The 12,506-nt window shown below is 44.8% G+C and overlaps 1 protein-coding gene across 1 annotated transcript in view; it reads left to right on the top strand.

The window, feature by feature from the left end:
- Positions 1–31: 31 nt before the first annotated feature.
- Positions 32–12,506, top strand: part of ADAMTS18 (ADAM metallopeptidase with thrombospondin type 1 motif 18) — a 132,455-nt gene continuing 119,980 nt past the window's right edge. The window contains exons 1-2 of the mRNA XM_006754470.2: positions 32–140; positions 3,324–3,640. Of these exons, the coding sequence (XP_006754533.1) occupies positions 32–140; positions 3,324–3,640 (426 nt within the window). The remainder of the gene's footprint in view (positions 141–3,323; positions 3,641–12,506) is intronic.

Here is a 12,506-nt window from a genome sequence, read left to right as displayed (position 1 = left end):
AGGGGCAAGCCCCCCGCGCCCCTCACGCGCGATGTCCCCTTTTCTCTTGCAGGCGCTCCAGCTGTGCTGCCTCTGCTGTGCCTGGGTCGCCGCAGCCCTAGCCAGTGACAGCCACTGCTGCGGCAGCGGATTGAATGACGGTTCGTACTTGCCCCCCCACCCCACCCCTACGAGTCTGTCCAGGCACTTTGTCCCTTCTTTTCCCCCCCGCAAAGAGGGAAAAAGGTACAAAGGCTTACCACCTCCCTTCCCCCCTCCGCCCCCAACGTGGCAGGTGTGTGTGCGTGTTGGAAATGGTTCCTGTTTGTAGAGGGGGGAAGTGTGGCAAGGACTCAGAACTTATCAAAAGAATCAATGCCTCAAGCTTCAAGTCACATAAATGAGAAAACAATACTTTCCCTTGTTCACAGATGGCTTGTTTTAAAAATAAAATTGTTCCTTGGTGAGAAATTAGGAAGTGGATATGGACTAGGGGTGGTTGATATCAAAAGGCACCTTGCTCCCTTCCCTTCCTCCCCTGGGCAAGCCTGCAGGACCTACTGTCTTGGGGATGAAAGAATATGGACCCCTTTCCTTCCCCACACCTCTCCTCCTCCCTCTCCTCTCCACTTCTGTTCCCTGTCTTCCTTTCCTCTCCGCTTTTTTGCCCTTGTGTCCTGCATTCCCAAAGGCCACTGTTAGAGGGAAGAAGATAGCTTGAGGTATCTGGAGTCTTTATCTCTTCCGAGGTTCCCCAGCTGAAAACCTCCAGACCACCCCTCGCTTCTATCATTTATTAACTTCTGATGGCGCCCAGAAGGAAAATCCTTGTCTCCACGTTCCCACCAGCTACAGACCAGCCGATCCCTGATCCAAGGTGTCCAGCAAGACCTGAGGTTCAACCGATTCTCTAATGATCATGTCCTCCTACCAGGGGACAAGGGATCATCTTGGGGACCGGAATGGCAGCGCCATGAAGAGGAACTGGGGCAGGGGGTGGGTCAGTGAGGGAGGGAGTAGGACAGAGCAGGAATTAGCTATTGAGAAGAGCTTTGGTCCAACCAGAAAGGCTGGCTGCAGTTTCTTAAACAACCTCCCATTGTCCCATCTGGTCAGATGGCTGCAGGCCCCCTCTGTTCCAGCTGCCACCTGTAGGGACCTCATCGTTAGTCAGCCCCTGAGCTGATTGATCAGATCACTCTCCACAGGGGACTCTCATTGCCCCTCCCCATCAAGGATGGAATAGCATCATCAGCCTGCTCTTTCTCCCCTTGGGAGCAAACTGGTTGCAGGTGTTGGTGTCTGAGTGGGTGGAGCTGAGAGGGGGTGGGGGGTGACGTGGGGGGAGGGCTTTTCAGGCTGATTCCCTTAAAGCAGCGGTTCTCAACCTGTGGGTCGAGACCCCTTTGCGGGGGTCGAAGGACCCTTTCACAGGGGTCGCCTAAGACCATCAGAAAACACATATATAATTACATATTGTTTTTGTGATGAATCACTATGCTTTAATGATGTTCCATTTGTAACAATGAAAATACATCCTGCATATCAGATATTTACATTACGATTCATAACAGTAGCAAAATTAGTTATGAAGTAGCCATGAAAATAATTTTATGGTTGGGGGTCACGACAACATGAGGAACTGTATTAAAGGGTCGCAGCATTAGGAAGGTTGAGAACCACTGCAAAGGCTAGCTAAGGATCCCACAGGGCCTCCCAGTTTCTAAGAGCAGGCAGGGTTTCAGATGGTTCTGGACAAGGAGGTCAGAAACAACTTATTGGAGAGGCTCTGTTGGACGTGTCAGGGGTGGTTCACACAGTTAGGTTTTAGTAAGGGGGGAAGTGGATTTTTCACTAAGAAAAAGCTGCATTGAATCGAAAACCACATACCTGTAAAGCATCATAATAGAGTTTTTTTTTTTAAAGAAGAGAAATAGTGTACACCTGCTTTGTTTCTTAAGGTTAAGAGAGGAGGAAAACTTCTTTTCCAATTACTTTTTAATATGTATGCCAATTTGCAAGTATTTCTAGTTAAAGGAGTCAGAGAAGGAGAGAGGCAGTACATAGAGAATATTGTAAGAATGGGAGTTGCTCAAGCACTAAGAGTCACAGATGGTCAAACCGGAGAAAACATTTTAAAGTTGTCATATTGGTATTTTTTTCAAACATAATAATACTTTGATATGATTCCTGTTAGCTACAGGGCTTCTCTATCTTTATCCTTTTTTTTACTATTTTGGGAAAAGGGAAATTCCTGTTTTCCTCCTCCTAGAACGAGGACCCCGGTGAGTCAAGCATGCCTCTTAGTTATTCGGAATCTTTCTAAACACTTTCCAAATTAGTTTCCCATTCTGTGCCTAGAAAGTGGAAATGCAGAGCGTTTTTTTAAAGCGCAGAGGGCATATTCCACATCATTTTGTGGGATGAGACTTTTCAGTTTCAATGTGTTGTGATAGAAAGCAGTGTGCTGGCTTCTCATTTTTTTTTTTTCAAGCAGCAAATTGTTTTTTAGCTCCTCAGGAACAAGCAGCAATTAGTGCAGCTCCAGGGAGCAATGGTGAAGGTATTTCTAAACATGCCTTTCCAGGTGTCCCTGCTCTGACAACATGTCTGAGCAATTTGAAACATCATCCTGCATAGGAAAAGCCCGGACAGTGTTGAGGCATTTTTATGCATCCACTCTATTGGGTGCTTACAATTAAATGGGATTGTCCCTGCAAAAGCTCATAGTAAAAGGTTAAGAGTGCTACAAGTTCTGGAGTTTTATTGTCACGTATAATTAATATTGGAAATAGGAAACTGCGGTTACTTGTGCATTTTCTGAGGAATCCTCTCAAGTTACTCAGCACTGAGTTATTTGACATTTAAATTCTGTCTCCCTTCCCCCCCCACCCCCCCATCCCAACACCCCTCTCCAAAATGGTCCCAATTTAGGTTAAACACAAAGATAGTAATCTCCTTAAAAAATTTCAATTCTTTACTTTGGTAGTTTTATATGTATGTTGTCTCCCAAAAAAGCAATGTTTATGAATGAATGGCTCAGTGACTAATATAGGAAAAGTCCATCTCTCTTCTCCCCAGACCAGGAGAGTTTGCGGCCTTTTCCACAAATTCTCATCACATTCATCAAGGTTGTGCTTGGCTGTTAGTGTTCATAGGAATTAGTGAGGCAGCGCTAATGGGAAGGACCACGGGTCCTCCTCCGAATTATATTTCATGTAGACGCATGGCCACAGGAACAAAGATACCTTTGAGCCATGCATCGCTCTCAGCCAGCCTGGTGGGAGGTGACGGGTTGGCATTGCGGGCTCCGGGTGCTGACAGCTAAACCTTTCCCCTTGCAGATTACGTCTTTGTCACACCAGTAGAAGTGGACGCGGGCGGGTCCTATATTTCCCACGACATTGTGCACAGCGGCAGGAGAAAGCGGTCAGCGCAGAGTGCCAGCAGCTCCCTGCATTACCAGTTTTCAGCATTTGGACAGGAGCTCCACTTAGAGCTGAAGCCCTCGGCGATTTTGAGCAGTCACTTTATTGTCCAGGTACTTGGAAAAGATGGTGCTTCAGAGCCGCGGGGACCCAGGGTGCAGCGCTGTTTCTATCAGGGATTTATCAGAAATGACAACTCCTCCTCCGTGGCTGTGTCTACTTGTGCCGGCTTGGTAAGTACCCCGCATTCTGCGTCGACTCCCTCTTCCGCGTGCATTCTGTACAACTTGAATGAACATATGTCTGCGATATTAAGCGCTCTTCCAGCCAGTTCGACCCATTCACACTGTCAGCTTTGATACTTATGATATTCTCAATTGAATTAATCTAATCTGCTCCCAGAAAGAGAAAATAGAATAGAACTTTAATGACCATTTAGAACATTTCTTTTGATGTTTAATGGTCTGGGCCCCTTCATTCTCTGTGTTTGAGACAATCCCCAAGGAAATTAATTTGATGGATGCCATTCGCATTGTAAAGTCTTGGGAGACCAGGCATTATATAAATCGACCAAGCTGTGTGCCTCCGCGTTGCTTTGAAATGGGAAAACTGTATTTCGGTGCAGAATTGCATTCGGCAGCCCTGCTAAGTCCAACCTTCATGGAGAAGGGAGGCCTTTTGTTTTCTTTGACCTGTTCGTGTTCTGCTCGTGTGAGACATCCTTGTAGAGGGTGGTGTGTTCAGGGCTGCCAGGGTGAAGTGTGCTGTCCAGGGACGCAGACCGCTTAGGAGCATTTGGGACAAGTATTCTTTCCCCTCTTGTGTGATCCTCATCTGTTGAGCTCAGGGCCAAGAATATTCGTGTAAGTGATACTTGACTCAGAATTCAATCAAATGCATGAGGCAGTAAATGGCATTTGGGGTTGATTTCATTCTGTGTTGCAATTGAGAAGTGTCTGGAACTGACAGAAGTGTGTGTGTGTGTGTATGTGTGTGTGTATGTGTTGAGTTACTGAGACACATGAAAGTCATGCTCTGGGATGACTAGAAGAAGGAGAATGTGAGAAAGCCTAGTTGCATATGTAGTAATGTACATGGTACATCATGACACAAAATAAGAGTGGTTCCACCCAGCCAGCATAGCTCAGTGGTGGAGTGTTGACCTATAAACCAAAATGTCATGGTTCACTTCTTGGTCAGGGCACATGCCCAGGTTGCAGGCTACATCCCCAGTGTGAGGTGTGCAGGAGGCCGATAATTCTCTTTGGTCATTGATGTTGCTATCTGTCTCTCCCTCTCCCTTCCTCTCTGAAATCAATAAAAAATATTTTAAAAATAAAGAGTGGCTTGGGTGCAGGTGAATGAGGACTCCCATGTTCCTGGCTAGTTGAAACTTTACTATTTAAGTTTATTTTCCTGACACTGTGGCTTGAAATTTAGCTAAAATATTTTATTACCACCAGAGTTATGATATCCTTTGGTACAGTCTTTAAACCAGTGGTTCTCAACCTGTGGGTCACGACCCCTTTGGCGGTCAAACGACCCTTTCACAGGAGTCGCCTAAGACTATCCTGCATATCAGATATTTACATTACGATTCATAACAGTAGCAACATTACAGTTATGAAGTAGCAACAAGAATAATTTTATGGTTGGGTCATAACATGAGGAACTGTATTTAAAGGGCCAGAAGGTTGAGAACCACTGCTTTAAAGCATAGAGTGAAACAAAGATTTAACAATTCCCAACTAAGCTTGATCCATTTAAATGATCAATGTGGCTCTCTAATAACCTGTATATTATGACATGGTTGTATGCACATATGTGTGCCTGCACAAGCATGAATATCTCTTGTTTTTTTTGGTTTTGTTGTCATGATTCTCCTGCTCTTTGGGGGGCTTCCTTCCATCTTTCCCTCTCTCTTGTCTATTCCAGTGTCCCAGTGTCTTCAGAAGGCACCCACCTTCGTGGCTTACACTATCCCAGTCCATACAGCAGTGGTTAAGAGCAGTCTGGTCAGGATCATTCTCCCCCCAGCACTCACTAGTAGGACCTTGGGCAAGTTACTTATCTCTGTGTCTTAGTTTTTTCACCTCTAAAATGGGGACAATGAGAGTTTAGATAATAGCACCATAGGGAGGAAGTGACTTCTTACATGGGAAGTGCTAGAGCTGTCCCTAGAAGGGAATAATTGCTCTGTATGTGTTCTGGTTCCCACAAAACATAGTCTACTCTCGTTTAGCTCTCCCGGGATTCCACTCTTGTGAGTGATGGGAAATCTGATTGGTTGCCTCATATGACTAGATGTTGGGTTACTTCTCCTAAGGAGGAGATTTTCTTTTGAACAGAGCAAATGATCACTTAACACATAAGAAGAATGAGGCAAGTTAATGTTCATCTTTGTGATGGATGTGAAAGAGGTCATTGACAGCCACATCTGCCTGTATATAAGGCTGATACAAAGTGGATTCTGTTCCAATGTGCAACATACTCTTAATTAACTTTACTTCTGTAGGCCTCATTTCCCTCTCCTAAAACATGTACGGTGATTCCTGAGACCACTGCCATCTCTAGGCACCTGCCTCTGATTACCCAATTTGTTGGTCCTGGCAGGACCCATTTGGCATGGGGTAGGGGGAGAATCAAGCTTATCTCATTGCATTACCCACCTCCCCGTGACCCTGCAAAGCACATACACCCAGACTCTACTCAGCAATAAGAAAATAAAACAAGAAAGAGGACAGAGCCACAACTGAGAAGCCAAGACACTGCTCTGTATTAATTTGTTTAACCTTGTATTGAAATATACTGTATATACAGAAAAATGCAAAAATCATTGAGTACAGCTTAAGGAATTTTCAAAAAGTTCACATGCATGTGACCACCAACCAGATCAAACAAGACATTGCCAGTGCTTTAGAACAGCAGTCGGCAACCAGTGGACCACCGGTGGTCCATGAGGTCTGAAAGGTTGGCGACCGCTGCTTTAGAAGATCCCCCATGGCCCCTTCCTGGTCACTACCCACCGTAGGTGACCATTCTACTAACTTCTAACATTGCTCCATGTTGCCTATTTTAATGTTTTACATAAGTAGAACATACAATATTCCTCTGTATGAATACTTTACAATGTTTCTATTTAATGGTCGACATTCAAATTGTTTTCAGTTTTGGGTTGTTATGAAGACTACTGCTGACCCTTCTTCTGTATGCCTTTTGGTGACCTTATGGACACATTCTGTTGGAAACCTACCTAATAATGAAGTTTCTGGATCACAGGTTATGTGTATATTCAGCTTTGGTAGATTCTGCCAAACAGCTTTTCAAAGTGATTGCACTGATTTGCACTCCCATCAGCCGTGTGTGATTTTCAGAGTTCCAGTTGCTCCACATCCTCACCAACACTTACTATTGTCTATCTTTTTCTTTTTAGCCACTCTGATTGATGGATGTGAAGCAGTTATGGGTTTAGTTTGTATTGTCCTGATGGGTGTTGAAGTTGAATATCATTTCTCATGCCTTTTGCCCATTTATATATTCTCTTTGCCGATCTATCTATATCATACTTGGACAAGAAATAGCACAAATATTTTCAACCTAAACTGTGGTTGTTTTTCCTTTCTTGGTGAACAGAAGCAGGAATTCTGAGCAAAACCTCCTTTGTCAACTTAACATCATGGTTATTACGGCTTTGTCTCTCTAACAGGGCATTGATTTGCTTGTGAACCCTTTGTGAACCTATCAAATAGCAATGGGTGAGCACTGTGAAATCACATGAGACGCCACATGGAGGGGACTCTTCACTAGGGATGTTGAGAAATGGGGATGGAGGGAAATAACTATGTTGGGAGGAAGAATTTCTTCATCCTTTCTGCCACCTGGAACCCATAGACATTGCCCAGCTTCTTGGGCTAAACAAGGGGTTAATACTTTCTCTAAAGTTAATGAGCAACTACTGTAATGGATTCAGGATAGTGAATGATTCACGAGTTCAGGAGAAAGACATCGTGCTTCTAACATGCTTGTTGGAGAGACTCATCCAAGTCCACCTGCTAGAAGAGATGAACAACTCTTCTTAATACAGAAATGGACATGAGATGACTGAGACTAAGAGATAGAGCTCCTTCCACTTGAAGTCTCTACATTAGTGTTTCTCCAAGAGTGCGGCAGGGCGACTGGCATCAGAATGCCTTTAGGGGACATAGCAGTCTCCTAGTGTGCATGCAGTGTGCACTGGGAAAGTAATAAGTCACCTTTGGATAACCAAGTGCCAGTAGGGAAGCTAACCATTGTCTTGACTGCTAGGGAAACCCCGGGAGAAAGTGACAATGGTTCAAAGGGTTATAATAGTGAAATGTAAGAACTTCCATGTATACATGTCCACTCCAGCTAGGGTTTCTCAGGCAGGGAATTTCCCTCAATAATTCAAAATTAAACTACTTTAAAATATTTTCTGAAAAGGCACTCCCCCCGACTGACAGGTCTCACTTTACTCAGGAGTTGAGTAGGCAGTTATTGACTTGGAATAATTCATAAAACAGGAGTTGGGACCTACCCTGAGTGAATACTGCCTACCTTTATGTCTGGGATGATTGTTTTTAAATTTTGAATGCCTTTATCAACGAGCAAGCCTTCTCCAGCTCAGCACCGCCCCCTACACCTGGCTGCCTTGCACTCTATGAAGGTATTTGAATTTGCAGCCCTTGACCCAGAATCTCAGGGTTGCAGATTAACCTAATCTGTATCGCTATCTGCTGTGATGTCCTCTTTACCATATCCAGCCTCTTATTTATATTATATTACTGGTGCCTGAAAATTCATGCACTGGAGGGGGGTTCCCTCAGCCCGGCCTGCCCCCTCTCACAGTCCGGGAGCCCTCAGGGGTTGGAGGCGATGCCCCCATCATACCTCTGCTGCTGCCACTGCCAGCAGCACAAGCCTCAGCCGGCCCTGGTTACCTGAGCCTCAGGCAGCTCTGGATGACTGGGCAGCTGACATTCAAGGCTTGCCTGTGCCTCGGGCCGGCCCTAGGCAGCTGGGGGGCTGAGGGCGAGTCTGGCCACACCACGCGCCTGCCACCAGCCCCCCCCCCAGCAAGGCTGAAAGGACGGGGGGACTCTGGCAGGCCTGAGGGGACTGGGCACTGCCATCTTTGTGACAGTGTGATGGTCAATTTGCATATTCCCTCTTTATTAGATAGGATTGATTTAAGAGAGGAAGGGAGAGGGAGATAGAGATAGAAACATCAATGATGAGAGAGAATCATTGATCAGCTGCTTCCTGCATGCCCCACACTGGGGGATCAAGCCCACAACCGGGCATATACCCCAACCGGGAATTGAACTCTGACCCCCTGGTTCATGAAGAGAAGGTCGTTTCATCCAGGAAGTCCATGCCATTGTTGAGAGACTCTTCCTCTTGCCGTTGAACTTCAACCTACCTTCTTATTACTTTCACCAATATTTCTTAATTTTCTTTTCCGGGGTGATAGAAAAAGAACTATATTTTTCTTCTTACATGATGGGAGATCTAAAAAGACCTTTCTCCCCAGAAATGTTCCACCTTGGTGATCCCTTTTATTAGGAGAGTGATTTTCAGAGTACAATCAGAGGCATTAGCTTCACTTCAAGTGTTAACTTTTTAAATTTCTTTACCCACAACAGAAGCTGGGCCCAGAAATGTATATTTTTAATCCTCCAAATGATTTCAATGCATACTAACAGTAGGGAACCATTGGATTAAGACCTTGGCTATGCAGGAAGATCTTTTTAATTGGTTTATTGTTGGTTTGACAGATTGATTCCATTTTTGAAAGTTGGTGGAAGGGTATTTTGAGAAGTGACTAATGATTAGTCTTTCATTCAACAACTATTGATGAGCTTCTGTTATGTCAGGCACTGTCCAGAGCACTGTGAGTAAAACCAGAAGAGAATGAATGCTGTACTCTAGCCCATAGGATTTTGTTCTAAGGGAGAAATGGAGCAGCAATTTTAGCTCTAGAAATTGGTATTTTATTTTGAACCAAGCTATGGTACAACAAAACCCTGAACAAAGGACCATGGGGCATGGTTTTAGAAAAAGGGACAACATGATCAAGTTAGGGTCAATGCCACCTCTTGGAGTTTTACCAGGCACATTAGCATATTAATAATTCAGAAATATCCTGCATTAAAGGTATTTGTTTAGCTCTGTTTAAACCTAGAGTTTCTCTAATTTAGTTGGTCATGAAAATCTTTTTCAAGGAGCATCTCTTGATAGTCTTTTAGTAACAAGAAAGTCATGAAAGCAATAATTCCCCGAAGAGATATTATAATATTATGTATTGATTTCTAACTGTTAAGCGATGCTTCAGAAAAAAAAGGATTTCATGATCACAAAAATGATTTCTTGGCCATATATCATCATATAGGTTATAATATTATGTATTGATTTCTAACTGTTAAGCAATGCTTCAGGGTAAAAAAAGGATTTCATGATCACATAAATGATTTCTTGGCCATATATCATCATATAGGCAGGGATATGTTAAATTTAAGTGCAATTAGGTGAAATGTGTTTTCTGTAATACATTTCACACCTTTTAATATACCAGTAGGCATCGTGAAACTCTAAAAGGTGAAATTTTGATACTAATTTAACTACTCCCTTCCTTTTAAGCCATACTTCTATCAGCAACTTGTCCAGGGTTCTGTGGTTGGCCGTAAAAGAGCAATACCTAGGTCTAAGATTATTTGCCCTTGACCGGTACCTGATAAATCCAATACCCATGTGTTCCAGTTGGGCAAATGCACCCCTTGCTTAAGAAACTCAACACCAAGCGCCATTTGCAACATGAAGGTCAAGTGAAAAGATGTAAAAAAAATTTATGCCCAGATCTGTAACACATCGGTGCTTTACCTTTGATGAATGACCTGAGCTGGTGAGAGTGGCAGACGGTTGTGCTGTTCCCCTTGGCACCTTCTGCCCGGTCTCTGGTTAGGAGGATCAGCCTCCACACGGCATCAGGGGCTCAGCAAGGCCTGTGGGCCAGGATCCAGGCTGCCACCAGATCCCTCCAGCCTCCACTCGGATGCACTGTCCAGTTTTGTCACTTGGTTTTTTCCTTCCTCGCTCTTTGCTTTGTCCCCGACAGTTAAACTGTAAGTGGGTTTCTCCTCCATGGCTGGCTGCCCTCATGTCCAGATTGTATCTTTCTGAGTGGTGGCCTTTGTAGACTGTGATGGCAGGGGCCCGTTCTCCAAAGAGCCTGGGTCCCTGCAAGGAACTTGGAAGCAGTTAGGTTTCAATGGGTGGTAGGGAAGCTTTGATCTCCTCTTTTCTGAAGTATTTTATGACTCAGAAGGCTCAGCCATTGAGTTGTCTGTTGCTGGCCACTGCCTGCCCAGCAGTCTTTAGAAAGCTGATTTCCATTCATAAGAGGGCTGAAGTTAAATGACCTTAGTCCAGGCGGGCAGGCTTTAGCAGGGGTTTGCTGAATTACACAGACCCCTTTGGAGCTTTCTAGTCCCTTGAGAGGATCATGTGAAATTCAGGATTAGCTTGGGTTGTATTTACAAGTTTTTGGATACAGGCTGATCCAAACCAGTGATCCTTTCTTTGGTTATTACTTGATTCATCAATAGTAGAAAGATTTTTTTTTTGTCTCTGTCCTGTATGCCTCTTTTGACATGGTTTGTGAAGACAATTATTTACATATAGCAACATTTTTTTTAACAAAATTCCACCCAATCTCTTCTTGTAAAAAAAAAAAAATTGACAAAGTTTTAGACTGAGAACTGGACCCCTAGGCTGAGTTGAGGGTTGTTCAGATGGAGGGAGCAAGACTGCTCCTTCTCCCAGGCTCTCTGCCTGTCTGTGAGGCCACCAAAGCATCAGACTCCCCAGCTTCTTCAGCGCTTTGTGCCTCGGTTTTCTCATCTGTAAAGTGGCCATGGGAACGCTGTCTCTCACCAGGCACATTGTGACACTTTACAATGAGTGCTTAGCCTGGCACACACCTGATTGTTCTTGACCTTGGACGAGGAGAGGGTCTGGGAAGGAAGTGGCAACTTAGGAAGGCTAAGTCCTGGACTCTCTCCCAGCCAGTTGGGACAGGAAGAGAGCACTTGGGTGTTGGCCATCATCCCATTGAGAACGTTTAGGGATTTTGTGTGTGTGTGTGTAGGGGGGTGGGTGTGGGCGGGGAGGGATTAACCACTTTTTATCAACTCTGAATAAATAAAATTGGAGAAAGATAAAGAATCAAAGAGGAAGGCTCCACAAATAAAGATATGGCTGAATGCATGTGTGCGAAAGCGGTGCAGCGTAATGGCCTTGAGGGCCCACTCCGACGTCCCAGCTCTTAACTGCATGATCCACGTCCAATTATTTGCCCTCTCTGGGCTTCATTTCCTCATTGGTAAGATGAGGATAATAGTAGTCCCTCCCCCGTGGGGTTTATGGATGCTTAACAGAAAGAAAAATACTCCATGTGCAATGCTCAAACCTGTACATGGCACCTGGCAATAATATGGGTAGTGGTAAAGAGGGAGTGCTATTGTCATTACTGCAGACCTTCTCCCATAAAGGAGCTTTCAAATCGGCTAAGGCCAATCCTCCTCACCACCCACAGGCAGGGAAATTTCATCTGAGACAATAAGAATAGTTTATATTTACGCACTTGCTGAGCTATTAACCCTGGAGCTGTGGAGAGAGGAGTGGACTGAGATTCAGTCCCTGGCCTTTATAATATTTCCTGCCAGTCGGCATATGGGCAGTCAAGGTTCGCAGTGGCGTGTTTTTTTCTCAATACACTTCGAAAAGAGCTGGACACTTTGGGAAAGAAAACCCACAAACATACAGTTGGGCCGCACTCCTGCAAGTTCAGTAGGTCCTGTGTAGAGCCTGATGTCCACTTAAGTAAAGGGGAGAAAACTTCCCAGGGGTCCCAGTGGCCACTGGGGACTGTGAGTCAGTGTCCTAAAGGGGTCTGCAAGGCACCAGCTCGGGGCAGGGGAGGACCACTGGGCGCTCTCTGGAAGGTTGCCTTTGCTTTATGGCGTGCATCACACCATGTTAGGGTGGTTATCCGTGCTCTGACAGCGTTAGCCAGTACGTATG

This window comes from Myotis davidii, unplaced genomic scaffold (genome assembly GCF_000327345.1).
Source record: "Myotis davidii unplaced genomic scaffold, ASM32734v1 scaffold391, whole genome shotgun sequence".
Classification (NCBI taxonomy): domain Eukaryota; kingdom Metazoa; phylum Chordata; class Mammalia; order Chiroptera; family Vespertilionidae; genus Myotis; species Myotis davidii.
Note: the sequence above shows the minus strand (reverse complement) of the source record. Positions and strands in the feature narration are given on the sequence as shown.